The sequence below is a fragment of the Oncorhynchus mykiss genome, chromosome 5 (genome assembly GCF_013265735.2).
Source record: "Oncorhynchus mykiss isolate Arlee chromosome 5, USDA_OmykA_1.1, whole genome shotgun sequence".
Taxonomy (NCBI): domain Eukaryota; kingdom Metazoa; phylum Chordata; class Actinopteri; order Salmoniformes; family Salmonidae; genus Oncorhynchus; species Oncorhynchus mykiss.
This window is the reverse complement of record NC_048569.1, coordinates 55,320,671-55,345,113: the sequence shown is the minus strand read 5'-3', so window position 1 is coordinate 55,345,113 and position 24,443 is coordinate 55,320,671. Positions and strand designations below refer to the sequence as shown.

The following is a 24,443-nucleotide window of genomic DNA, read 5'->3' as shown; positions in this document are numbered from 1 at the left end:
GTTGTTTGTATACCAATGATATTAGGCCACTCTTGGCCATGATTACAGACACCTGTGTCTTTTGACTCTATATAAACGAGTCATCCCACAGTGTTTGTGATTATACCCTGATGAAGACAGCTTGGCTGTCGAAACGTTGGTAATTAAGTTTTTGCATCTGAGCTCCTAGAGTGTGCCGCTCTCTTTTATTTACCAGTGTAGATCCATCAGCTCTACAGCGGGACTCGGACACAGCCCTGGAGTACCCCAGAATGGATTGATTTGGTCAAAAAAAAGCACATGCAGTGGGCGAAATAAATGCCTTTTGAATACTGCTGCACGAGGGATTATTGCATTGCATGCAATTACTTTTCGCCCCCGGCGATAGATAGAAACTAGCTAGCATTATAAAACTGGAAAGCAAAGCTCAGACTTGAGTTTGAGAGCAGAGATGAATGTTCCTCTGTGTATTGGAGGCAGCCCCGTGCCTCTTCAGAAAGTTGGGAGATATGGTAATTATAATAATTGCACTTGTGTAGTATGGAACAGGCCAGGGTATTCCACCGACTGGACAGGTCAAATAGTCATCACAGTAAAGCGAAAGAAGAAACGTGTGTGTGTGTGTGCGTGCGCGCGCCGCCTACGGATGTGTGTGTCAAGAATTCAGTCAGGAGGGTTTCCTTTTAGACCTTTTCTAGTGTAAGACTAGATAAATGGTTTGCCGGTGTAATCTTTCCCCACCAACACTGAAACACAGTATTAGAAATAACCACCTGTCTCTCTCCCTCAGAGCGGATCAGGCTGCGCTACGGGGAGCTGTGCGGGGAGCTGCTGTGTGTGGAGCTGGACAAAGAGCGCCAAGGTCTGGGCCTGAGCCTGGCGGGGAACCGCGACCGCTCCTGCCTCAGTATCTTTGTGGTGGGCATCAGCCCCGGGGGTCCCGCTGCCAAAAACGGAAACATCCGTGTTGGGGACGAGCTGCTGGAGGTGAGGGGGCCACACACACACACACACCTGTGCGAACTCGCACATGCATATTCTCTCACACACGTGTGCGAAAAGACAGTCACACGCACACATGAGCCAATCACAGGAGTTGATTAGGTGGACATGGTAGTATAAGAGGCCATGTTGGATAGTCTGCCCTTGTCCTTTCCCCTCTCTTCCTTCCCTCTTTTTCACTCTCTCTCTCCCGTCCCCTGCCCATGCATTCTTTCATTTGTGATCGTCACAGCCCTTTCTCTCTCTCTCTCTCTCTCTCTCGCTCCCTCCCTCCCTGTAATAGTCTTATCCTGTTAAGTCCTTGAGGGAGAAAATGAAACGGCTCAATCACTGTCACTGTTGACGCCAAGGCCAGTGCTCCTCTCATGCCACAGAATCCATCACAACACATCACAACGGCGTGTGTGTGTGTGTCTGCCTCAGAGAAACACAAAAAATGGTGTGCCTCCTATACTTTCTTATACTCTGTTTCTCCACTTTTTAGTTTATTTTCTCGCTCTTCCGTCTCTCTTCCTTTCTGTCTTTCTGGGAAGATTCCCGGAAAAGCATTTGCTCTTGCTGCCTCAATGAATGAAAATAACTTCTCCTTTTTGAGTGTGGGCCTACTACTAATGAATCTAAGCGGGGATTAGTCATGCAAAATAGATGCGATTAATTCTTGTGGTTGATTTAGTTCTTCTGGTTTGATTAGAGTCGTTGCTGGGATTGAGCTCTGGGACTGGCAGAGTAAGTGTCTCATGAATGCAGTGAATTATAAATGTGTCAGTCTGGAGCTGAAGTGTTTTGCCGGTTTTTCAAAACGCTTGTCTGAGATGATCTTCCACAAACATTGACACTAATGTGGAAGAGCCTGAATTGGAACTGACGTGTTGTCAGCTGACCCGAGTCTGTTATGACCTCTTCCTTTCTTTTTTTTTCTCATTCCATCATATCACGTTCTCCTCCCTCCATCAACCCTCTGGGTTTTTTCTTTCTTTCTCTCCATTCCTCCCGCCCTCTCTGTTGTGCTAGTGCTGCTCATTACAACAATGTCACTGCCACCATGAAAAATGTATGTGGACTGCCACAAGCAGCAACAGCGGAGGGAGGGAGACCCAACCCACTGCAACACACAAGCTGATGCGCGCACACACTGATGCACACACACATGCAGTGCCTTGGGAAAGTATTCAGACCCCTTGACTTTTTCCACATTGTGACGTTAAGACTTATTCTAAAATGGATTAAATAAAAACATATCGTCAGCAATCTACACGCAATACCCCATAATGACAAAGTGAAAACAGGTTTTTAGAATGTATTCAGTGTAAAGATTACATACAGAAATACCTTATTTACTTAAGTGTTCAGACCCTTTGGCAATGAGACTCAGGTGCATCCTGTTTCCATTGATCATCCTTGATGTTTCTACTTGATTGGAGTCCACCTGTGGTAAATTCAAATGATTGAACATGCTTTGGAAAGGAACACACCTGTTTATATAGGTGCATGTCAGAGCAAAAGCCAAGCCATGAGGCCGAAGGAATTGTCCGTAGAACAGATCTGGAGAAGGGTACCAAAACATTTCTGCAGCATTGAAGGTCCCCAAGAACACAGTGACCTCCATCATTCTTAAATTTAAGAAGTTTGGAACTACCGAGACTCTTCCTAGAGCTGGTCGCCCAGCCAAACTGAGCAATCGGGGGAGAAGGGCCTTGGTCAGGGAGGTGATGGTCATTGACAGAGCTCGCGAGTTCCTTTGTGGAGATGGGAGAACATTCCAAAAGGACAACTATCTCTACAGCACTCCACCAATCAGGCCTTTATGGTAGAGTGCCCAGACGGAAGCCACAAAAGGCACCTAAAGGACTCTGACCATGAGAAACAAGATTTTCTGATCTGATGAAAGCAAGTTTGAACTCTTTGGCATGAATGCCAAGCGTCACGTCTGAAGGAGACCTGGCACCATCCCTACGGTGAAGCATGGTGGTGGCAGCATTATGCCATGGGGGTGTTTTTCAGCTGCAGGGACTGGAAGACTAGTCAGGATTGAGGCAAAGATGAACGGAGTAAAGTACAGAGATCCTTGATGAAAACCTGCTCCAGAGCGCTGAGGACCACAAACTGGGGTGAAGGTTCACCTTCCAACAGGACAACGACCCTAAGCACACAGCCAAGACGACGCAGGAGTGGCTTCGGGACAAGTCTCTGAATGTCCTTGAGTGGCCCAGCCAGAGCTCGGACTTGATCCGGATCGAACATCTCTGGAGAGACCTGAAAATAGATGTGCAGTGACACTCCGCATCTAACCTGAGAGAGGTTGAGAGGATCTGCAGAGAGGAATGGGAGAAACTCCCCAAATGCAGGTGTGCCAAGCTTGTAGCATCATCAAGAAAGTACTGAGTGAAGGGTCTGAATACTTATGTAAATGTGAGATTTCAGGTTTTTTTACTTGAATAAATTAGCAACAATTTATAAAACCAGTTTTTGCTTTGTCATTATGGGGTATTGTGTTTAGATTGATGAAGAAAAACAATGATTTAATCAATTTTAGAATAAGGCTGTAACGTAACAAAATGTGGAAAAAGTTGAGGGGTCTGAATACCTTCCAAAGGCACTGTACTGTAATTACAGAGAAACGCGCACACACACACGCGCACACACACACAGTCATAAATGCAGACACACACATGCACGTACACTGTTAGTCACAGGCTGATCCACATGCTCACACGCAAACATACACACTCCCTCCCTCACTGATGAACACTGACACCCCACACTAAAACCCTCACAAACCGTGTCTCTGAGCCAATCTAAGCCCCAGTCTGGTGCTGTTCCACCAGAGCAAGGTGTTGGGGCTGGGTGCTGGCCCATTCCTATCTGCAGAGTGCTGAATTGCCTATTGATTTAACATTTGGAAGTAGCGGATACGACTGAATGTGCTCATTTGAGTAGCAGACAGGTGTGGATTGTAGGGGGCTAGCAGGCGAGCTCAATGACCTTTCAGTAACACCTGTCTCAATTAGGAGTGAGGGGGGAGCTGTGAATGTGGGTGTGGGTGTGTGCCCACATCAGTAATCATGTGCTTGCGGCTGCTGCCACTAAACACTATTGTCACACTTGGGCAGATGCATCATGCCTTCATTGTTGCCATCTATAAGGTCACTGTGTGTGGTGTGTGTTTGCTGCACATGTGTGTATTTGCTTACAGGGTTTATTTGTATATGCCTGTATGTATTCATGCATGTTTGAGTCTTATGTTGCTATCTGTTTGTCAGAGAGAAATACATTAAATCCTTCCCTTCTTCCTGTTTATGATAAAGACCTGGGTTGTGTTCATTATGCAACAAGGGAAGAAAACGGACTGAAACAGTGAGGGGCCAACCTGAATTTATCCAATAAAGAAATAACAAATAACAAATAACAAATATGACACAGATTGTAGTTCAACTCTCTCCTTCTCTTCATCCCCATCAGATCAACAACCAGGTCCTGTATGGCCGCAGCCACCTGAACGCCTCAGCCATCATTAAGAGCGCCTCGTCCAAGGTCAAGATTATCCTCATCAGGTAAAGCTAGTCAGCCGACCCTGGGACCAAGGGCGTTAACACCTATTCAAAAGGAGGGGGACACCTAAAACAAATAGTTATTTTGTTCATTAAATCAGACAAGACGCACTTAAACTACCCTGAGCACAGTCAACACAAATATATTTTCATAGTAGGCTAAGAATATAATGAAATATAACCGAATAAAATGAAATGGCTGTCATATAAAAAAAGTTCCATTTTGAAACAGCCCAAGGCGAGCCCTTGCTTTTTAAATCCACGTTTCATGTCTTTCCTACCCTCACTCCACTTTGTTAGGGAGCAGGCGTTAGGGTCATACATTGAGAGTATCTTCATCTCGCGTTCATATTTCACGACCTCTGATGGGCTTTACGCGGTCGAGCAAAAAAAATGGCCTACACTTGATCTAAGGCTACATTAACCTATTGCACGCTAAATGTTTCTGATCAGTGATGGATTTGCAAACAAATAGATGAGCTGTACCACTTCCTCTTATTTGCCCTGCCAGAGAATTAACCAAATATACAGACATTGATTAAGACTAGTCACAGGCATTTGATCGGGAGTAGACCTTGGCTAATACGTGACTGCGACTCAAGAGGAAAATAATCTACTTGGTAAGCTACATAACATGCTGGCAACATTTTTGCCGCTATACAGTCTCCATATACAGGGCCTTCGGGGGAAAGTATTCAGACCCCTTTGACTTTCCCACATTTTTTGTTACGTTACAGCCTTATTCTAAAATGGATTCAATCAAATGTTCCCTCAGCAATCTGCACACAATACCCCATAATGACAAAGGGAAAAACAGGTGTATTGAAAGTAAAAAACCGAACTACCTTATTTAGACCCTTTGCTATGAGACTCGAAATTGAGCTCAGGTGCATCCTGTTTCCATTAAGTGTCCTTGAGATGTTTCTACAACTTGATTGGAGTCCACCTGTGGTAAATTCAATTGATTGGACATGATTTGGAAAGTCACACGCCTGTCTATATAAGGTCCCTCAGTTGACGGTGCATGTCAGAGCAAAACCCAAGCCGCGAAGTCGAAGGAATTGCCTGTAGAGCTCTGAGACAGGATTGTGTCGAGGCACAGATCTGGGGAAGGGTAGCAAAGCATTTCTGCAGCACTGAAGGTCCCCAAGAACACAGTGGCCTCCATTCTTAAATGGAAGAAGTTTGGAACCACCAAGAGCTGGCCACCAAACTGAGCAATCGGGGGATACGGGCCTTGGTCAGGGAGGTGACCAAGAACCCCCGATGGTCACTCTGACAGGCTTCGGGACAAGTCTCTGAATGTCCTTGAGTGGCCCGGACTTGAACCCGATCGAACATCCTCTGAATGTTCGACCTTTTATTTTTAATATATTTGCAAAAATGTCCGTTTTTGCTTTGTCATTATGGCGTATTGTGTGTAGATTGAGGAAAACCCAAATGTGGAGAAAGTCAAGCGGTCTGAATCCTGTTCAAATGCACTGTAGTTATTGTACTACATTGTCCATGTAGTTTTTGGCCACTCCATTCAAGCAGCCATAGTTCCGCATTTCTTCACCGTTTAACTCCCACAAGCATTCCAGCACAGGCTTCTTCTTGCGACAGGGATGAAGGAGTTCCTCTTGACCACCTTAACGAGACGCCTTGTGGCGCAGCTGGAGAACATTTGGAAGTCACTCCGACGTGCCGTTCTACAGCACAAAAGTACTGAACCACGTGATGTTTTATATGGACATTGCTCTCTAAATGGAGGCATGGACCAAAACAAAATCAAAGATAAATTGCGTTCTCTTGAAATAAATGTGTAATTCTATTGACGATAACGTTTACTGCAGCGGCAATTGCATCCCAATTGTTTCTGCTTACAAATCTGAGGTACCTGTATGTTGTTATCATTTTAATTAACTGAAGGAGGGAGGGAGAGAGCCTGATGCTATTTTGGTACGATCCGTTCTCAGTGTACAAGCTGTCGATTACGGGGGCGAACAGTACTCGAGGACAGTTGTACCTCCTTCCTCCTCCACAGTCGTGCCAAATACCCCTCCGCTCTATAGAAATAAGATATTGTACTCTTCAGGGGGACGTTTTTAGAACCATTGTAACATTTGAAGGCTATTTTCTCCCTCAGCCAATGTTGACAGAATGCATATGTTACGCTCTGACAAGACCATTAGGCTGGTGGCACCATCGCTCCCCGTCGTCTGTGGCCACTATTACCCAAGGAAGGCAAATGAACCCCACGCACGACGACGACCTCTGTGTAACTTTGGGGATTTGCGTCTTATCGGATCATGTGGGAGGGAGAGGATGAGGGAGGTAGAAAGAATGAGGAAAGGAGAGAGGGAGAAGTGGAGTCTCATTAACTGGGCTTCAATATCCGTCCACTCAAACACCAGCTATGAAGCCACCCACTGACCTTCCACATCCTAAATCACACCCTATTTTCTATATAGTGCACTACTTTTGACCAGGGTCCACAGGGCTCAATATAGGGAATAGGGTGCCATTTGAGACGCAGACTCTGACTGCACTCGCTTGGTTCCGTCTTATTACTCATTATTTCTTGCTCTACCTCTCCCTCTCTCCTTCTCTGCCACTCTACCGCTCCCTCTCTCCCGCTGTACTTCACACTCTACCTCTCCCGCTTTACCTCACACTCTACCTCTACCTCACACTCTGCCGCTCCCGCTCTACCTCACACTCTACCTCTCCCGCTGTACCTCACACTCTACCGCTACCTCTCTCCCGCTGTACTTCACACTCTACCTCTCCCGCTTTACCTCACACTCTACCTCTACCTCACACTCTACCTCTACCTCACACTCTGCCGCTCCCGCTTTACCTCACACTCTACCTCACACTCTGCCGCTCCCGCTCTACCTCACACTCTACCTCTCCCGCTTTACCTCACACTCTACCTCTACCTCACACTCTGCCGCTCCCGCTCTACCTCACACTCTGCCGCTCTACCTCACACTCTGCCGCTCTACCTCACACTCTGCCGCTCCCGCTCTACCTCTCGCTACCTCACTCTAGTTCTCCCGCTCTACCTCACACTCTACTTCTCCCGCTCTACCTCACACTACCTCCCCCTATTTCTTTTTGCTCTCTCACTTTACCTCTGTCTTTCTTCCTCCCTCTCACCATAGCCGTCCCCCGCTCTCAAACCTTCTGTCTCTTGTCTTAATCGCTTATGCAAACTCTCTCTCCATCCCTCTCTTTACCTCTTCCATATCCCCCCCACCCCCTCTCACTGCTGCCTGTCTAGTAGCCTAATCATCTCTCTGGGGAGCGAGGAGCACACAGAGCACGACGGCGACGCAGCACTTAATTTCCTCCCCATGCCACGCGCCGCTTCTTGCCATCCTTAAGTCCCTGTAATTGAACACAGTGGGCCGGAGCCCAATCACCTGTGTTCTCCACGCATATTAAAACATACCGAAGGGAGAGAGGAAGACCTAGGATGGCGTCTAGGGCCCATATCCATAAAGCATCTCAGAGTAGGAGTGCTGGTCCCTCCCTGTCTGTCATCTTATTCAATATGCTTTAAAAGGCTAAAGTGATCCGCACTCTGCGACGCGTTGTGAATACGGGCCAAGGGAAGTGCATAAGCAGGCCATTATGACGGCTGTCAAAATGTGAACGACAGACATGGCATCAGCGAGCAGCACATCCATTATTTCTGAGCTGCTGACGGGAAAAAGGCTGCGGAAAAGATAACAACATGCTGATTTATGCATTGGTGACGTGAGGTTCTCTGTTGAAGTGTCTGCCCGCTAGGCAGCCTCGTTGGCTGACAACTAAAACGTCATGTATAGCAAGCACGGAATCGGTGTTTAAGGTGTCCTTTTTGTGTTCCACGGAATTGACACGTCCATGATGACACTTCATGGAACACGGCTTTGCTGTCATTCTGAGCTTGTGGTTATCGGCACAGCTTTCAACCGTGTCTGTTAAGTTATGCGTCTCGTGCCAATGGCAGAGTCAAATAAAGGGTTTTACTCTAAGAAAAGTTTGTCTCAAATGACACCCTATCCATATGTGTTGACACTCCAGAGTTCCAATGCGCCGATTGTTTGCTAGCGGAGGACTATTTGTTTAACCTTTGTTTAACCAGGCAAGTCAGTTAATAACAAATTCTTAATTACAATGACGGCCAAACCCGGACGATGCTGGACCAATTGTGCGCCGCCCTATGGGTCTCCCAATCACAGCCGGCTGTGATACAGCCTGGAATCGAACCAGGGTCTGTAATGACGCCGTTAGCACTGAGATGCAGTTCCTTAGACCGCTGCGCCACTCGGGAGCCCTACTCAGTTATGCTTAGCAACAAATCTCAATTATGCGCAAACTTATGGGGAAAACGCAAATGGGAATTTTCTCATTCTCCACTCCTATGGTAGGACTCTGCTCGGGGCTCATGGATGTTTCCCTGCCTTGTCATCTGTCCCTATCCAATTGGCCCGTGCTACCTGGAACTTGCCTGCCAAGGAAGTCGTTTTCATCTACTTCCCCCCCCCCCTCCATCCTGTCGTGGAGTAGACGGAGAACAGTAATCAGAGTGTTTAGATCAGTGCTGGTCCCATGTCACTAGTCGTGGAAACCGAAGGCAGCGGCATGCTGCTAAGTGGACGGGAATGGTTTGGAGCAGATTGACAGTACATTCGGAAAGTATTCAGACCCCTTGACTTTTTGAACATTTTGTCATGTTACAGCCTTATTCTAAAATGGACTAAATAAAAAAATGTCCTCAATCTACACACAATACCGCATATTGACGAAACGAAAACAGGTTTTTAGAAATGTTTGCAAATGTATAAAACATTTTTTTTAAACGACCTCATTTACATAAGTATTCAGACCCTTTTCTATGAGACTTGAAATTGAGCTCAGGTGCATCCTGTTTCCATTGACCATCCTTGAGATGTTTCTACAACTTGACACAGTGGCCTCCATAAACGGAAGAAGTTTGGAACCCCCAAGACTCTTCCTAGAGCTTGCCGCACAGCCAAACTGAGTAATTAGGGGTGAAGAGCCTTGGTCAGGGAGTTGATGAATGAATGAATGAATGAATGAATTAATTAATTAATTAATTAATAATATATACCAATACAAATGTAGTGCACTACTTTTCACCAGAAACCTATGTGCCCTGGCCACAAGTAGTGCACTATATAGGGAATAGGGTGCCATTTGGGATGCAGACATATTGTCGCTGTCCGACCCACCCAGGTCTCAAGTGCAAGAGCGCAAGTTACCGAGGTAGAGCAAACAGGAAGGAACCGCTTGGTCATACTGTTGACATTTGGAGGACTTTGTCCTTCAGTGTCCCTGAACACTGTTGATTTGGCATAGACATGAGAGCGGACACATCTCAATTAATTTTCCATGCTCATCAGATGTTGGTTTTCAGATTTATTGAAATTCTCTTTCTTCTATCCCACTGGTCATGTGCACTCTGCTGTCCAGTATTCCGTGTTTTGTTTTCCTCCGTTTGTCTGGGGGGAAATCCAGGTTTCACAGTAGCTGTGATTAGATTGCAGCCAATTCACAGTAGGAGCAGAATAGGTCAGTACGTGCTCAGGGGTTTGGTGACAAACTCCTTTAAAAAGGTTGGTGGGAGGGGTGGCTCGAAAAATGCTATATTGAGTCAAAGTTCGTTTGGCAATGAGCGGTGGGACGTCAAGGATAGGGCGCCTCGTAGCCATATCGCCATGGAAACATCAGCTGGCGTCGTCCAGGCTGCAGACGGGAAGAAAAAGGTCCGACTAGCAACGCAAATGGTAAAGTGTCAGCCCACCCAGCGCCCGTTCGCTTATCCAGCCTCGCATTGGAGTGAGTTAGTGCTGTGACGCCAGTGAGCGTGTTCGTTTACACACACACACACACACACACACACAAATGCTCAAACAACACATCCTACGACTTTGTCAGCTTACTGTGGATTGGTCACATTTTCTTATTTTAGTTGTAGGAGAACGGGGTTGTGTGGGGATAAGACAACACAAGAAACTGATTGATTGATAAATAAATTCCCAATGTCCCTACCATCCCCTTGGTGGAAGAGGGAACAAAAGCATTAACTGTAATTGGAAAAGGATCACTTACTGGGGGTAGAGAATAACAGTGGAGAGTGGGAGAGGGAGGTAGATAAATGTTGTGAGAGAGGCGAAGAGAAGACTGGAGTATCGCGAGAGAGAGGGAGCGGGATAGAGGCGAAGACGGGGAAAAGAAGGGAGTGGGAAGAGGGAGAGAGGAGGGTACCTGCACACCTGAAGCGGGGGAACCACCACATATTACCACTTGAGGGTTGAACAGGAAAGATAGCTGGATATCATCACTGACTGCTGGTCTGGGCTAGCTGAGGACCCTCCTAGTGGATTGGAGAAGCTCTTGCTTTTCTTGGCTGTGTCTGACCATCTGTCTGTCTAAGAGAGGAGAGGACAAAGTGAAGATATACCCCGGTACAGATTTATGAGCGCACCCCCACCGGTTTTGACTGAAACCAGATAGAAGGGGAGATTACCAGAGAGGAGATGAGGCAACAAGGACGGTAGAGAAAATAAAGGGACTCTAGAACGGCAGAGCGGTCAAGAGAAGGTCCAAAGTATCCTCATCTTCTTCCTCTTCATTATCTCTGTGGGTCTCTAACCTAAGCATACTGAACCACCCATTAGACTGACAGTTGACCTCTTTGACGCTGCCGCCAGTGACATAATGTATCACACAGCAAAGAAGGAACTGTCCTATAGGTCGACACCGGAAGAAATGCCTGCGCTCACCATCTTCTGCTGCACATGGTGAACCACTTTTACCTCTCAACAGTCCATAGCACCTGCCGGCCCTATTTCGCTCTCTTCCCGTTGGCCCTAATCCTTCCATTTTTTTGCCGCTCTTAATGCTCTGCAGTGTAGTGGTTGATGGTCCACCACATTGCTTCCGCCTTACAGACATGGGGCCATGGTGAAGGGGTACGGAGCAAATTGGAACTGGCTGCCTCTTTACTTAACCCTGTTTGTGTGTATTTATGGTAATAGAAACTAAGACACCGATGGTTAGACTACGTAGAATAGTTCATAAATCAAGCAGCTCATGTCAATTACCCCATGGGCTTTTTTTTTGCGTATGCCTCTTGAATCCATGAAGGTGTCTCCTCTGCCATCGGCAGACCATTAGTAACCCGGAATGCTTGTTGTCGGATCCACTCGGAGCCGTTTGCGTACAATAGGGAGTGATTGTTGACTCGTCTTCTCCTCCCTCACTCCGTGTCTCTCCGGCACTCACCTGGGGTGCTCTGTCATATCTTTCGGCTTTGATAATTTTCGTGTCCTTGTCTCGCAGTAGTCCCCTGAGGAGGCGTGAACAAGCGCGTCGCCAAACTGTTTTGTTTCTTCCCCTGGTTTGCTGTTCACACAATTTCAACAGCTGTCTTTGAAAAGTGCGCGGACTGGTGACAGCAGTAGGATTCACACGCACTGGCGGCAGCGGTGGGATTTTATTTCTCTCTCCGAGCACACATGAATGACTGGCTTCCTCAGCTGCCGCCGGGAGATTCCGTTACCGCACAAATGGAGAGGGAATGAAAGAGATTTGAACAAAAGGAAAGACAAAAGATATGCAAAATAGGTCCCATGTAGGCGGTGAGGAAAGGAAACCGTAAAAGAACTGGAGAACGCTGGCCTGTGGAGGGATACGAATTTGTGTTGCCGATTCCCCTTTTTTTTTTTTTTTTTTCCCCTGAAGTGACTGACTTGAATTTCATAGCACATTGACCTTAATTATATAACTTCCTCAACTAATTATCTTTGCTATTGGTAACCAATACAGGGTAATCGTTAACAATATAATGGGTTGAATACGTCTACCCAAACTGATTATTATACCAATTTGTGTTAAGCCATTGTTTTCAATGGAGACGATTCTCTTCAGAGAAAGAGTGAGCATAAAGTCTACTCTGACCATGCAGTGTTGAGCATGCGTGTGTTATGGTGATTGTGTTGGGCTCAGGTGGTGCTATTGCAGCCGTTGAGTCCAAATCGCCTGATGTGAGAGATGAAATGTTGGCCTGGTTGGAGAGGGCCTGGTTGGCCCTCTCAATCCCAAACCGAGCATTACTCTGGCTTTCTCCATCCTAGCTTCCATTTGTCCCCTGCAGATGTTACCAGAATCACAAGCCTCAACCCCCCCCCCCCCCCCCCCCCCAGGCACTTCTGTAAATCTGAAAGGATTGGATATGTATAAGCATATAGGCCGACATGTCTACATGCTAATTCGGTGTCCACAGTTGCAGAGGCGGCGGTCCATTGTGACATACTGTATCTACGCGGCTCTGAGACCACCGTCCGTGGGGGGATCCACTGCCCCAACCGTGTACCTCCCCAAAATTCCCAACCAATGCGGCTCCGCCTAAGCGGCTTCTATTCATTTGAATTTGAATTGCTTGAGCCGCGCTGAGATTCTGAGAAAGTATAAAAGCCAACAGTCCCAACATTCTAGAACACGGCTGTGCGGATGCGTACACATTTTAGTCATCATTCCACAAGTGCAATGGTGCAAGTTGTCCATTTTGAACTGGGCCAGCTGTGTGTACCGGAGTCGTATTCACTAGGCACAAAATGGAAGAAAAAAGGACTGAAACAGGGAAGAACTAACCAAACGTCCAATAAGAAACTCTTCTGTTTTTTTTTTTGCTACAGTATGAATAAAGAATAGGACCCTAGCTTCCTTTCCCATTGAGCTTCCTTCATATGTTTCCCTAAGGTCAGGGGGATATTGATCTAGATGAATGGAAATGATGTCCTTGATCAGCTTTATACCTGTCTCGCTCTGCTGTCTTGACCAAGCACCACACACACACACACACACACACACACACACACACACACAGTCCGTGTTAATACCACACTCTGGTACACAGGAGGAGATGCTCCCATTAACCTTGGCATCCCTTCCAATGCAGCGGTCTTCACCTCACACACTCCACACCATTGATTACTGCTAATACAGTTCTATTGAATCCCTCTCCTCTCCTCTCCTCTTCCCCCCTATAGGAACGAAGATGCTATCAACCAGATGGCCGTTCCCCCCTTCCCAACTCCTCCTTCTGTCCTCTCCTCCACTGAGGTGAGTCCTATTCTCTCACACACACACTCTTATGGCCGTGTGGTCATCCAAAAGCTGAAAGAGCATGGCACTAGCCATGACGTTATGCGATAGCATATGCTTGGGCCTAAACACACACGCACTTCCAAATGCAAACAGAACAACAACCGACATCGAGCTGAAATCGCAGGCCCTTGGTCCAAAATGGAGCCTTATCCAAAACATGCATGTTTTTATTTGTGCATGTCCGATCAATGCACTTACCTGAAGACATGGACTGTTATTCAATTGGAAGAAATTACAGTGCAGTTGACAACTTTCTACTTTTGAATGTGTTTTTTCCCCCCATGTATCATCACCATAACCATCATTATGATTGTCCCAGGCTCCTCCCCCCACACCACCAGCAGCAGCAGCGGTATCAGCCTTGGTCCCCACAGAGAAGCCCCAACCTCCAGAGAGCCTGGTCCTCTGCAGGGGCCCCCTGGAGGCCTCCATCTCCATCAGCAAGGTAAGAGGCTCCACTCCCCACATTCTTACCTGTCCTGGGTCGTGTTAATTAGACACCGAACGTACGAAAGTGGACGGGAACAGGAAGGTATTACCTGGACCTGGTCCAATAAGAAATGATTGTTTTCCGTTGCAAAGTGTTCCATCTGTCTTTTTCGTAAACATGTGTGCCAGTGTGGTGATCATTTTGTGGCTTGGACCTCTCTCTCACACACACCACACCTCACTCACACCACACCTCACTCACACTCACACCACACACACACACAGGGGCAGTCCAGTGTCGTCTCCAGTGGGAGCACAGCTACAGAGCTCATCTCCAGAGAAGCAACACTCAAGAGCCTCCGAGAGGGAGAGACCGCCTCCAAGGTCAGCTGACAGGAAGCCCCCGTGACACTTCCTCTTTGCACCCTACACGTCTGGACCAGCTCTGTGATCCTCAGTGTGCAGACTTTTGCAGCTGACTTTTTGTTACTGACTTGTTTACTGAATTAGTTGAGCAACTTAAAAGTCAAGCATGAACACCAGGCAGACACTTCAGCACCGCTATCTAAATATACTTTCCTTTTTGAAGTTTTCCAGGCATAACTTACATAAAGACATAGGGCACGAGTCAATTCAATCCCGTGACCCTAGTGTGTGTATTCATGCATGTACTTCTATGTGCTCTCCGCAGAAGCTCAAGGCCTCTGAGAAGGGGGCGGAGTCTTCGGAGAGCATGCCTGTGCCGGATGCCAAGGCCCTCCTGGAGCAGGTGAGCATGACAGTGGATTTGGGTAACCTATTATACACGAGGCAATGTAGGGCATTCCACAGCACTGCATGTAGGGCACTGGACTCCACTCTGTGGGGAAGGGAGAGTGAAGCAGAACGAGCTCATAGTATCAGACAACTCGTGTTTAAAATTGAACAGTAAAATGCATTATTCAGTTATTCACAACTCGTTGTCTGGGCAAAGATCTGGTAAAATATTGACTACGACTTCACTTCTGCGTAGACTGCCAACCTGTCCAAGGTCTCTCAGAGCTCCAGTAAGGTGCCAATGGTGAGCGCTGTAGACGGAGGGCTGGTGTCCCCCCCTGCCGCCTCCCTGCCCTCCTCCTGCACCGGTCCAGACTTTGAGTACTGCAGCAAAGGTATGGATCCCCCCTCTATCCTTCCTAACCTCCCCCTCCCTGGAGTCACACTCACAACTAGCAGTCCATTCACAGTACAGACCTGAGCCTTTTACTCAACTGTCTCATATTCAATTCTCTGTGCAACACCTTGTAAGTCAACATCTGTTTTAAATTCCTTAGAAATATGACGCCGTTCAACAAAAATAACAACTCTGTTTGCCGTGACGTTTTATTACAGAATCTCTCTCTCTCCATCTTTCCTCTCTCCAGTAGACCCAGCCACGTGTCCTATCGTTCCAGGCCAAGAGATAGTCATAGAGATCGCCAAGGGTCGCTCTGGCCTGGGCCTCAGCATTGTAGGGGGCAAAGATACACAGCTGGTAAGATGACTAACTCTACTCAGGGGTGTGCGACTGGTTTCTACGTCAACCGTCAACAACGGTCACCAAGACGGACGTGAGCATGACATTGGAATTTGATATGGGCTAATGAAACGGCATGACACAAGCCAAGGTCTGCCTTTATTCAAATAAAGTGTCAACTTTTAATTTATTTGCTTTTTATCCAGTCTGTTGTAGTCAATTTCTGTTCAGTTTATTTGAAGTTACAGCGCATTGTCTCAGCCAGAGGTGAGAAAGACACTGCAGAGAGTGGTCTATCTCTCTCTCTCTCTCACTCTCTCTCTCTCTCACTCTCTCTCTCTCACACACACACACACACACACACACACACACTGCCATTCTCCTTAGTCTTCTGGGAACACACAGCAGCAGCCTCAGGCCACCGCAGAACAAAGGAGTTTAATTGAATGTTCTGTAGCCGATTTGCCCAAGGATGAGCATTGAGAGAAGCATTCACTTTATTTCGACTGATCTTTCCAGAGGCTTTCAGTCCAGTTAGTCATATAGCCTAGCTTTGATTCGCTCTGTTTCTCGCTCTGTCTCTCACTCACTCACTCACTCTCACACACACTCACTCTCACACACACACATATTCAATATGCTTTAATGGCATGAATGACAAGGTCAATGTTGTTGAAGTGATACACAAAAAAAATATGAAAGCAACAACAATAAGAATCGTAGCCATAATACTAAAGAGAGAAAAATATTTGTTTATTTATTGTTGGTCGGAACCAGTACCAGAACAATGCAGCTTACATCTAAGAGGTTTCCTTAAGTAACCTTTTGTCTCATGTAACCATACCAAACCCTTCAAATCATACTAATTTCAGAGGCTCTGATTTACCTTTACTATGTTACGTCTAGTCTATGAGACCAGGCTGATATTTTATGTGGTTGAAATGCCTTCCGCTTGCATAACAGTGCAAAGATGACACATAACGCGTGCGTTCGCAAATTCTCAAGAGCTGCTGAAAGAAATCCTATTTCTCCACTCCTGTTCCTAAGACAAAATGAACATTTGTTCTATAATTTTAATGCAAGAAATGCATAATTCTGCAGGAGTTATTCATATATTGTGTTACATGTTATAGGCCTACAGTCGGTGTCCGTATTTCAGTTACTATTCCATTTAACCCATATGTTAACTTACATTAGGAATATTCTGTTTATTCATGGATGTCAAATGTGCATGGTAAACAGCTTATCCCAAATAAGACCTTGAGCGGGATATGAGCTACAAAAAGTTTCAAACGTTTTGGGCCGTTCATAAGTCTAACCAGAATAGAAAGAGGAGTAGGGGGCCCCGGTGCACAACTGAGCAAGAGGACAAGTACATTAGTGTCTAGTTTGAGAAACAGGGGCCTCACAAGTCCTCAACTGGCAGCTTAATTAAATAGTACCTGCAAAACACCAGTATCAACGTCAACGGTGAAGAGGCAACTCTTGGATGCTGGCCTTCGTCGGCTCCGACAAAGTTCTGAGTGTCAGTAATCTTTCCCAAACTCAGCTGATTCATGTAATCAACTAATCATCCAGCTTTAATCATTTGAATTAACTGTGTAATGTTAGGGCAAAAACCAAAACGTGCACCCATTGGTGTCCCCAGGACTGAGTTTGGGGAAACGCTGCTTTATCGTGTAGTGTGGCTGGTGTTACGAGCCGATTCCGGTCACTGACCAATAGGAACATGGGCACTGAGTATGCATACAAAATAATACGATTAGCCGATTGTGAGTAGCATTTACATGCTTTGCAAGAAGAACGAATCCCCTGTTAATCTTGGTTACATGACACATATGAAATCAAGCTACCTTGATGAATGCAGAAAATCTATATTAAAGTTATTTATTTTGTCACACCTTGTCTAACAAGACAAAGTTTCTATGTGACAACTATTTCGCGCATAATCATAGAGAGAGGCTTGCGCTGCTGGTGTCGGCACATGCGCAGATCAAACACACCGCTGCAGTTGGCGCAGCCTACCTCGGCTGCCGTAGTCCCGCAAGGCAAACGCAGAATGTGACGACAAAACTAAAGCAAATTGTACCATTTGGCCAGGTTGACATCAAGATTTAAATGTGGTAACATCGCACAGTGTGACAAAATACCTGTAAAAGGCTGAATCCGACATACAGTGTGGAAAGGCCTTAAGGTGAAGTCTCCTTCCAATGTTCAATCACATTCCATCTTTCTCTGACCTTTAACCTAAATCAACTATTGGGGAAGTGAGGTTTTCTTATTATTCTCCTCCAGCAGTCTAAATTTGGTGTGAATTTCAATGTGGTGATTTTGGGCCAGTTTTGTTAAGGGTTCACTCTGGTCAGAGACAGTTCTCCATAAACGCTCTCTGCTTGTATGAACCTTTGTTGGATTGGTTGCACCCAGAATGTGCATGGCCTTCTTTCAGTTGGCAGTAGAAGTGGAAGTCTTCCTAATGTTTTTGCAAAAATCAAGCTGCTGTTTTTCTGTGGATGTTTTGTGGGTGGAGCTCGCTCTCGCTCACGCTCTCTGAACAATCACTGTTGAGGGTTCATATAAATTGCTGATGTTTGAAGGTGCTGTCAATGAGAGCGGTTTAGGCAGGTGTGAGTGGTTGGGTCTATTAGTCACCATAAGCAGTCCTAATGTCCTATTCACTGTCATATCCCCTCTTTTCTCTCCTTCTACCTCTCGCTCGCTGTCTCTATCCCCCTCTGTCTCGGACTCTATCTAGGATGCTATAGTGATCCATGAGGTATATGAGGAGGGGGCGGCGGCACGCGATGGACGACTCTGGGCTGGAGATCAGATCCTGGAGGTTAGTCTCTCTATCTCGCTCGCTCTATTTCTATCTATCCTCTTTCTCTCCTCTATTTGTCTCTCCCTTCGTCACACCTCTAACAAGTCTGTTAGCTGTGCAACAGAGAGCAAAATGGAATAATCACAGACCTCACTGCACCTTTTCCATCAATGCACATGGTAGTGTCGTGCTCCCCAGTGCACTAAACTAAGACGACGTCTCCCTCTACTGGCTGAGATAAAGGAGTAGTTGAGTGAGTACCAGGCAGCCCCTGCAAGGCGGGGAGGACCACGAGCTCTGGATGCCCGTGTCATCGATGTCTATTTCTTTTCTTCTTTTTTTTTATAAATCATTTTGATAGTAACTCTCCAAAAGGTCATATACTCCGTGTAGAAAACTGCTGGAGCTGCAGGCCGTGGTGAAAACATTTGCACCCTAAAAAGGAGGACTTCAGGGGAGTCTCAAGTTGGATTTCCATTTGTTTTAATAAAATGGACCTTGAATGTTGCATCCCATTTGTGTCGGCTATTTGCAAGACAAAACCCGCTGAGTTAAACAGTGGCTGTATTTATCCTCAAGCCGAGTACTTTTTTTCTTAATTGTTAGGCTATTTTATGTGCAAATGTATTTAATTTTTTAAGTTTATAAATAGCAGCTAAATACTGTATATAGGTGGGAGAACTCCGACCAGAGAAACTGAGTTACACCAGTGTACATGTGTACGCCCATCCAGGTGAATGGCGTGGACCTGCGCAGCGCGGCCCACGAAGACGCCATCACAGCCCTGCGGCAGACCCCGGCCAAGGTGCGTCTGACGGTGCTACGGGACGAGGCGCAGTACCGCGACGAGGAGAACCTGGACGTGTTCAGTGTGGAACTGCAGAAGAAGGCCGGACGCGGCCTGGGCCTCAGTATCGTCGGCAAGAGGTACAGTTGCTACTCTGACACACGGGCTGCGTCCCCACTCTCCTGATTTCTCACAAAGTGTGCACTTCCGCATTTGCACACTCCCCGTCTTAGATTTAAGTGATGGAAACTCCCTCAAGCCAATGCTTACACCAATCAGAAGCTTTTAAATCCATGAAAGAATTTATGCAAATGCACACTTGGGGAGGAGGGTGGAGAGTTGGGATGTGACCTCCGTGTGTTTCCGCTACAGGAGTTTCACCCCTATCAGGAAGTGTAATGTTAACTAGCAAGACATGTAACAAGGAACTGCTGGAGCCGTTCACACTCTTCTTGCTTGTTAGCTACAGGATCTCCGTCAAACGGCAACGAAGGGTTAACCACCATTTTCTCAGGCTTACAATGTCAGATGGATTTGAAAGCTGGAAAATGTTTGTTGGAATTCTTTTGCAATACATTGGCTCGGCACCTGTTCAGATGGCTGTTGGTCTGCGTGCACTGTAGGAACGGCACGGGGGTGTTCATCTCGGACGTGGTGAAAGGGGGCGCCGCCGAGCTGGATGGCCGACTGATGCAAGGGGACCAGATCCTCTCTGTCGACGGCGATGACATGAGGCAGGCCTCGCAGGAGACGGTGGCCGCCATTCTCAAGGTAAGGGGAGGGGCCAGACCTATGGCTCAACATCACACCAACAAACAACCACACAGACTTGTAGACACAGACTTGTAGAGACAGACTTGTAGAGACAGACTTGTAGAGACAGACTTGTAGAGACAGACTTGTAGAGACAGACTTGTAGAGACAGACTTGTAGACACAGACTTGTAGACACAGACTTGTAGACACAGACTTGTAGACACAGACTTGTAGACACAGACTTGTAGACACAGACTTGTAGACACAAAACTGCCATAATAGACCAAAGAAATACTGTGCAATTGCAGATCAAATAAACCACAACTGCAGTCAGACAAAACAAAGAACAATAGTCACAGGCAAAACAAATAACTACAGTACTCCAACTAAAACCCATAACAACAGCTAATACTTGCCTCAAAAATAACACAAACGAACATCCCTCTCACCATCACAGACCAAGACAATACCCAGCCTGTCCGTAACCACCAAACTCTCCTTCCTTCTACCACAAGGGGTCACCGTTGGTACTGTTATTGTCAAAGCCTGCGGTGCTCTTCAGAAGTGCTTTTAGCTGCAGCGGCGAGGCCTTCTGGAGTGGTGGTTCTGGCTACAGTTGAGCACTTTGTGGAGTCCTTTTAAAGTGGGTGCTTTGTGGACAGTTGCTACAGTGGTGTATACCTTTGCCAGCGCCCTTATCAAAGTATATAGTAGTATTCAACTTCTTGCTTCCGTCTATGACCTGGAGTGGGTATCCTGGCTGCAGTTGGGCATTAAATGGGTTGTATTGTTGTCTTAGTATTGCACTATGGCTGCGTACCAAATGGCACCCCTATTCCCTATATAGTGCACCATATAGGGAATACGGTACCATTTTGGGACGCGGCCTGTGAAGTGGAGACCCTGTACGATTGAAGCGTGTGCCCTGTCCTCTGTCGTGGAGATCCCAGCAGGCTGCATCAGCCAGCAGTTAACTAGGATGTGGCTATAGACTCTGTAAGGCCTGGTCCCTAGCTGCTCTGCTTCGTGCTGTTGCTGTTGCGTTACCTGTGCCTCTGCAGTGCGCCAGGGGGGTGGTTCTCCTAGAGCTGGGTCGACTGAAGGCTGTCTCCTGGATCTCTCCCAGACACACCTCCCAGGGAAGCCAGGTGTGTGTGTGTGTGTGTGTGTGTGTGTGTGTGGCCATTCTCACCCCTGCTGCCTGGGAGCTTGCATGCAGAAGCTCAGTCTCACTGACTCACCCTGGCTGCTGTGTCATTAATACCCACTGTCTCACCTCCTCCTCCTCGCTCCATTCATCTCATGCATGGGAGCCAAAATGGCTGCCTGCTGGACATTTACCAGACTCATTCTGGTGTCAACTGTGTGTCAGTGACTCACTCACCTTGCCCAAAACAAACTCGCTGCCACCGGGCAGCATGCCTCAGTGTGTGTTTTTTTTTATTTTTTCTTCTGACTGGATCACAGCTCAGTTTCCCCTCCCTCTCTCCCTTCAACAGATGAGCCACGTGAATACCAACAGCACAATCGCCACGCCCCACCCCCTGCTAAACTCCACCCCCTCCACCTCTCAGCTCCTCAACAACGCCAGGAAGCCCATGACGGAGAGCATGACCTCATCAAAGAGCGCAGGTAGAGGACCACTTTGCTCTCCTGGATTGGAACCTAGCCTCTCCGTCTGAATGTTGGTACTGCACTTTTGGTCTTTTGGAGTGCTGAGCTCTGAGGACCGGGATTGGATACCAGTCAGTTCCCTGTGTAATGCCCGTCTGTCCCTCTCTCTGTGTTATAGGAGCAGAGATGGGTGTGCGCACTGTGGAGATCACGCGGGTAAATGGAGAGCTCTTCTTCTGTTCGGCTCACAGTGATTGCTGTGATCATCAGAAGATGAGTCTCCAACCAGACCTATCACCCTTCTCTTTCCCTCTCTCTCAGGGTCCTACTGATGCGTTGGGGATCAGTATAGCTGGGGGGAAGGGCAGTCCTCTTGGGGATATCCCCATCTTCGTGGCTATGATCCAGGCCAATGGGGTGGCAGCCAAGACGCACAGGCTCAAGGTGCGTGTGTCAGTGTGTTACGATCCCCTTGCTGTCTATAATCTCTCACCATGGTGTGTGTGTTTTTTGTCCTTCAGGTAGGAGACCGGATCGTGAGTATCAACGCTCAGTCTCTGGATGGCCTGTCCCATGGGGATGTGGTCACCATGCTGAAGAATGCCTACGGCAACATCATTCTCCAGGTAGAAAAACAAACACACACACACTGCAAGCATGCACATGGAACTTATACACACACATACACTCACATACACTCAGTTTATTAGGTACACCACCCCATTCACGAAAATGGATTTCTCCTATAGACATTGAGTCACGTGACAGTGGCTTGCTATGAAAAGAAGGCGTGTATGTATCGAGGCATTCAGTTACTGTTTATTTGAGCGTTACAGGCTACTACACCGCTCACGTCACAAAATACATTTTGAAATCTATATTATTCAATTATTGCACCCACACTGCTCGCGCACGCCAACGAGTGTCTGTGTTGCCACGGGCTAAAATAGAAGTCAGTTCTATTTGTGACGCAGATCGCGCCATAAGTCCTGCCTCTCCCGTCTCCTCATTGGTTTATAGAAGCAGGTACCCACGTGCCATCTCCTCATTGGTTATACCCACGTGGGTGACTGACAGACGAACAAGGTCAGTGGCGGTAATGCACCTAATTTATGAAAGTCTCCAATCGCAATATAAAGTCAAGAGAAGAAAAAGCCTAGAAGGAGGAAAGCTGACTAGAAACGATTTGGTTGATGTGTGGATTAATTGGCGGAGTAGAGGACCTTGTGTATTTCAGGTAAGATAACAACTCAATGTTTATATCCCAGGACAAATTAGATAGCAACAGCAAGCTAGCTAAATAGGACAAATTAGCTAGCAAGTGCAAGCTAGCTAAATCTGACAAATTAGCTAGCAAGTGCAAGCTAGCTAAATCTGACAAATTAGCTAGCAAGTGCAAGCTAGCTAAATAGGACAAATTAGCTAGCAAGTGCAAGCTAGCTAAATAGGACAGATTAGCTAGCAAGTGCAAGCTAGCTAGCTAAATTGCAATAAATGTTTAATACTTTTCAACCGGTCCCCAAATTAATGTTATTGGTTCAGAGTTTGTTTTGATATTTTTACCTGTGTGTCGTGATTGCGTTTCGTGAGAGGTGGGGCAAAATCAATTTGTGCACAATGGCACACGGGTGCAGCCGGGGTGGGTATGATGGAAGCGTTTCCAGTATCACCGGTTCCAGTATCTCAGAAACGGCCGGACTTATGAGCTTTTCACGCACAACCGTGTCTAGGGTTTAGCCCGAGGATGGCGCAACAAACAGAACAAATCCCGTCAGTGGCAGTCCTGTGGACGAAAACACCTTGTTGATGAGAGAGAATGGGAAGAATAGTGCAAGCTAACGAACAGACAAATAACTGTGCTGCACAATAGTGATGTGCAGAATGACATCTCGGAACTCACAACTCGTTGGTCCTTGTCACGGATGGGCTATTTAGGGCTCCCGAGTGGCACAGCAGTCTAAGGCACTGCGGTCTAAGTCATTGCATCTCAGTGCAAGAGGCATCACTGCAGTCCCTGGTTCGAATCCAGGCTGCATCACATCCAGCCGTGATTGGGAGTCCCATAGGGCAGCGCACAATGCCCAGTGTCATCCAGGTTTGGCCGGGGTAGGCTGTCATTGTAAATAAGAATTTGTTCTTAACTGACCTAGATAAATAAAGGTTAAATTAAAAAATTGCAGCAGACCACCACACCGGGTTCCACTCCTATCAGTGTGACTCTAGTGGGCCCGGTATCACTGGACAACTGAGGAGTGGAAAAACATTGCCTGGTCTGATGAATTCCTGTTCCGTCATGCTGATGGCAGAGTCAGGATTTGGCGTAAGCAGCATGAGTCCGTGGACCTATCCTGCCTGGTGTCAACGGTACAGGCTGATGGTGTAATGGTGTGGGGACTGTTTTCCTGGCGCACGTTAGGTCCCTTGATACCAATTGAGCAACGAATGTTTCCCGACACTTTTAGAATCCATGCCCTGAAGAATTCAGACGGCGTAAAGGCATCCGAACCAGGTACTAAGATGGCTGTACCTAATAAACTGTCTGGTGACTGTAGACATACATAAACACAGTCTTGTACAGCTAACCTTGTGGGGGGACACAATTCAGTCCCATTCAAAATCCTATTTTCCCTAAACCCTAACCCATACTCTTGCCCTAGCTCCTAACCCTAGCTCCTAATCCTAGACCTAATTCTAAACCTAACATTAATTCTAACCTTAACTCTAAACCCCCTAGAAATAGCATTTGACCTCGTGGGGACTAACAAAATGTCTCCAGTTGGTCAAATCTTTGTTGGTTTACTATTCTTGTGGGGATTTCTGGTCCACAAACACACACACACACACA

The 24,443-nt window shown here is 46.8% G+C and overlaps 1 protein-coding gene across 8 annotated transcripts in view; it reads left to right on the top strand.

Annotated features, from left to right (window-relative positions):
• Nucleotides 1-24,443, top strand: part of LOC110522973 (PATJ crumbs cell polarity complex component) — a 219,522-nt gene that overhangs the window by 142,854 nt on the left and 52,225 nt on the right. For 6 of the 8 annotated variants that reach the window (XM_036977876.1, XM_036977875.1, XM_036977870.1 and 3 more), the window contains 16 exons: nucleotides 770-966; nucleotides 4,441-4,532; nucleotides 13,580-13,652; nucleotides 14,017-14,142; nucleotides 14,412-14,510; nucleotides 14,818-14,895; nucleotides 15,139-15,277; nucleotides 15,530-15,639; nucleotides 18,377-18,460; nucleotides 19,176-19,369; nucleotides 19,853-20,000; nucleotides 21,046-21,132; nucleotides 21,484-21,616; nucleotides 21,777-21,814; nucleotides 21,920-22,042; nucleotides 22,120-22,224. In XM_036977876.1, coding sequence (XP_036833771.1) covers nucleotides 770-966; nucleotides 4,441-4,532; nucleotides 13,580-13,652; nucleotides 14,017-14,142; nucleotides 14,412-14,510; nucleotides 14,818-14,895; nucleotides 15,139-15,277; nucleotides 15,530-15,639; nucleotides 18,377-18,460; nucleotides 19,176-19,369; nucleotides 19,853-20,000; nucleotides 21,046-21,132; nucleotides 21,484-21,616; nucleotides 21,777-21,814; nucleotides 21,920-22,042; nucleotides 22,120-22,224 — 1,826 coding nt within the window. The remainder of the gene's footprint in view (nucleotides 1-769; nucleotides 967-4,440; nucleotides 4,533-13,579; nucleotides 13,653-14,016; nucleotides 14,143-14,411; nucleotides 14,511-14,817; nucleotides 14,896-15,138; nucleotides 15,278-15,529; nucleotides 15,640-18,376; nucleotides 18,461-19,175; nucleotides 19,370-19,852; nucleotides 20,001-21,045; nucleotides 21,133-21,483; nucleotides 21,617-21,776; nucleotides 21,815-21,919; nucleotides 22,043-22,119; nucleotides 22,225-24,443) is intronic. The other 2 variants (XM_036977874.1, XM_036977877.1) reach the window with 2 other exon arrangements.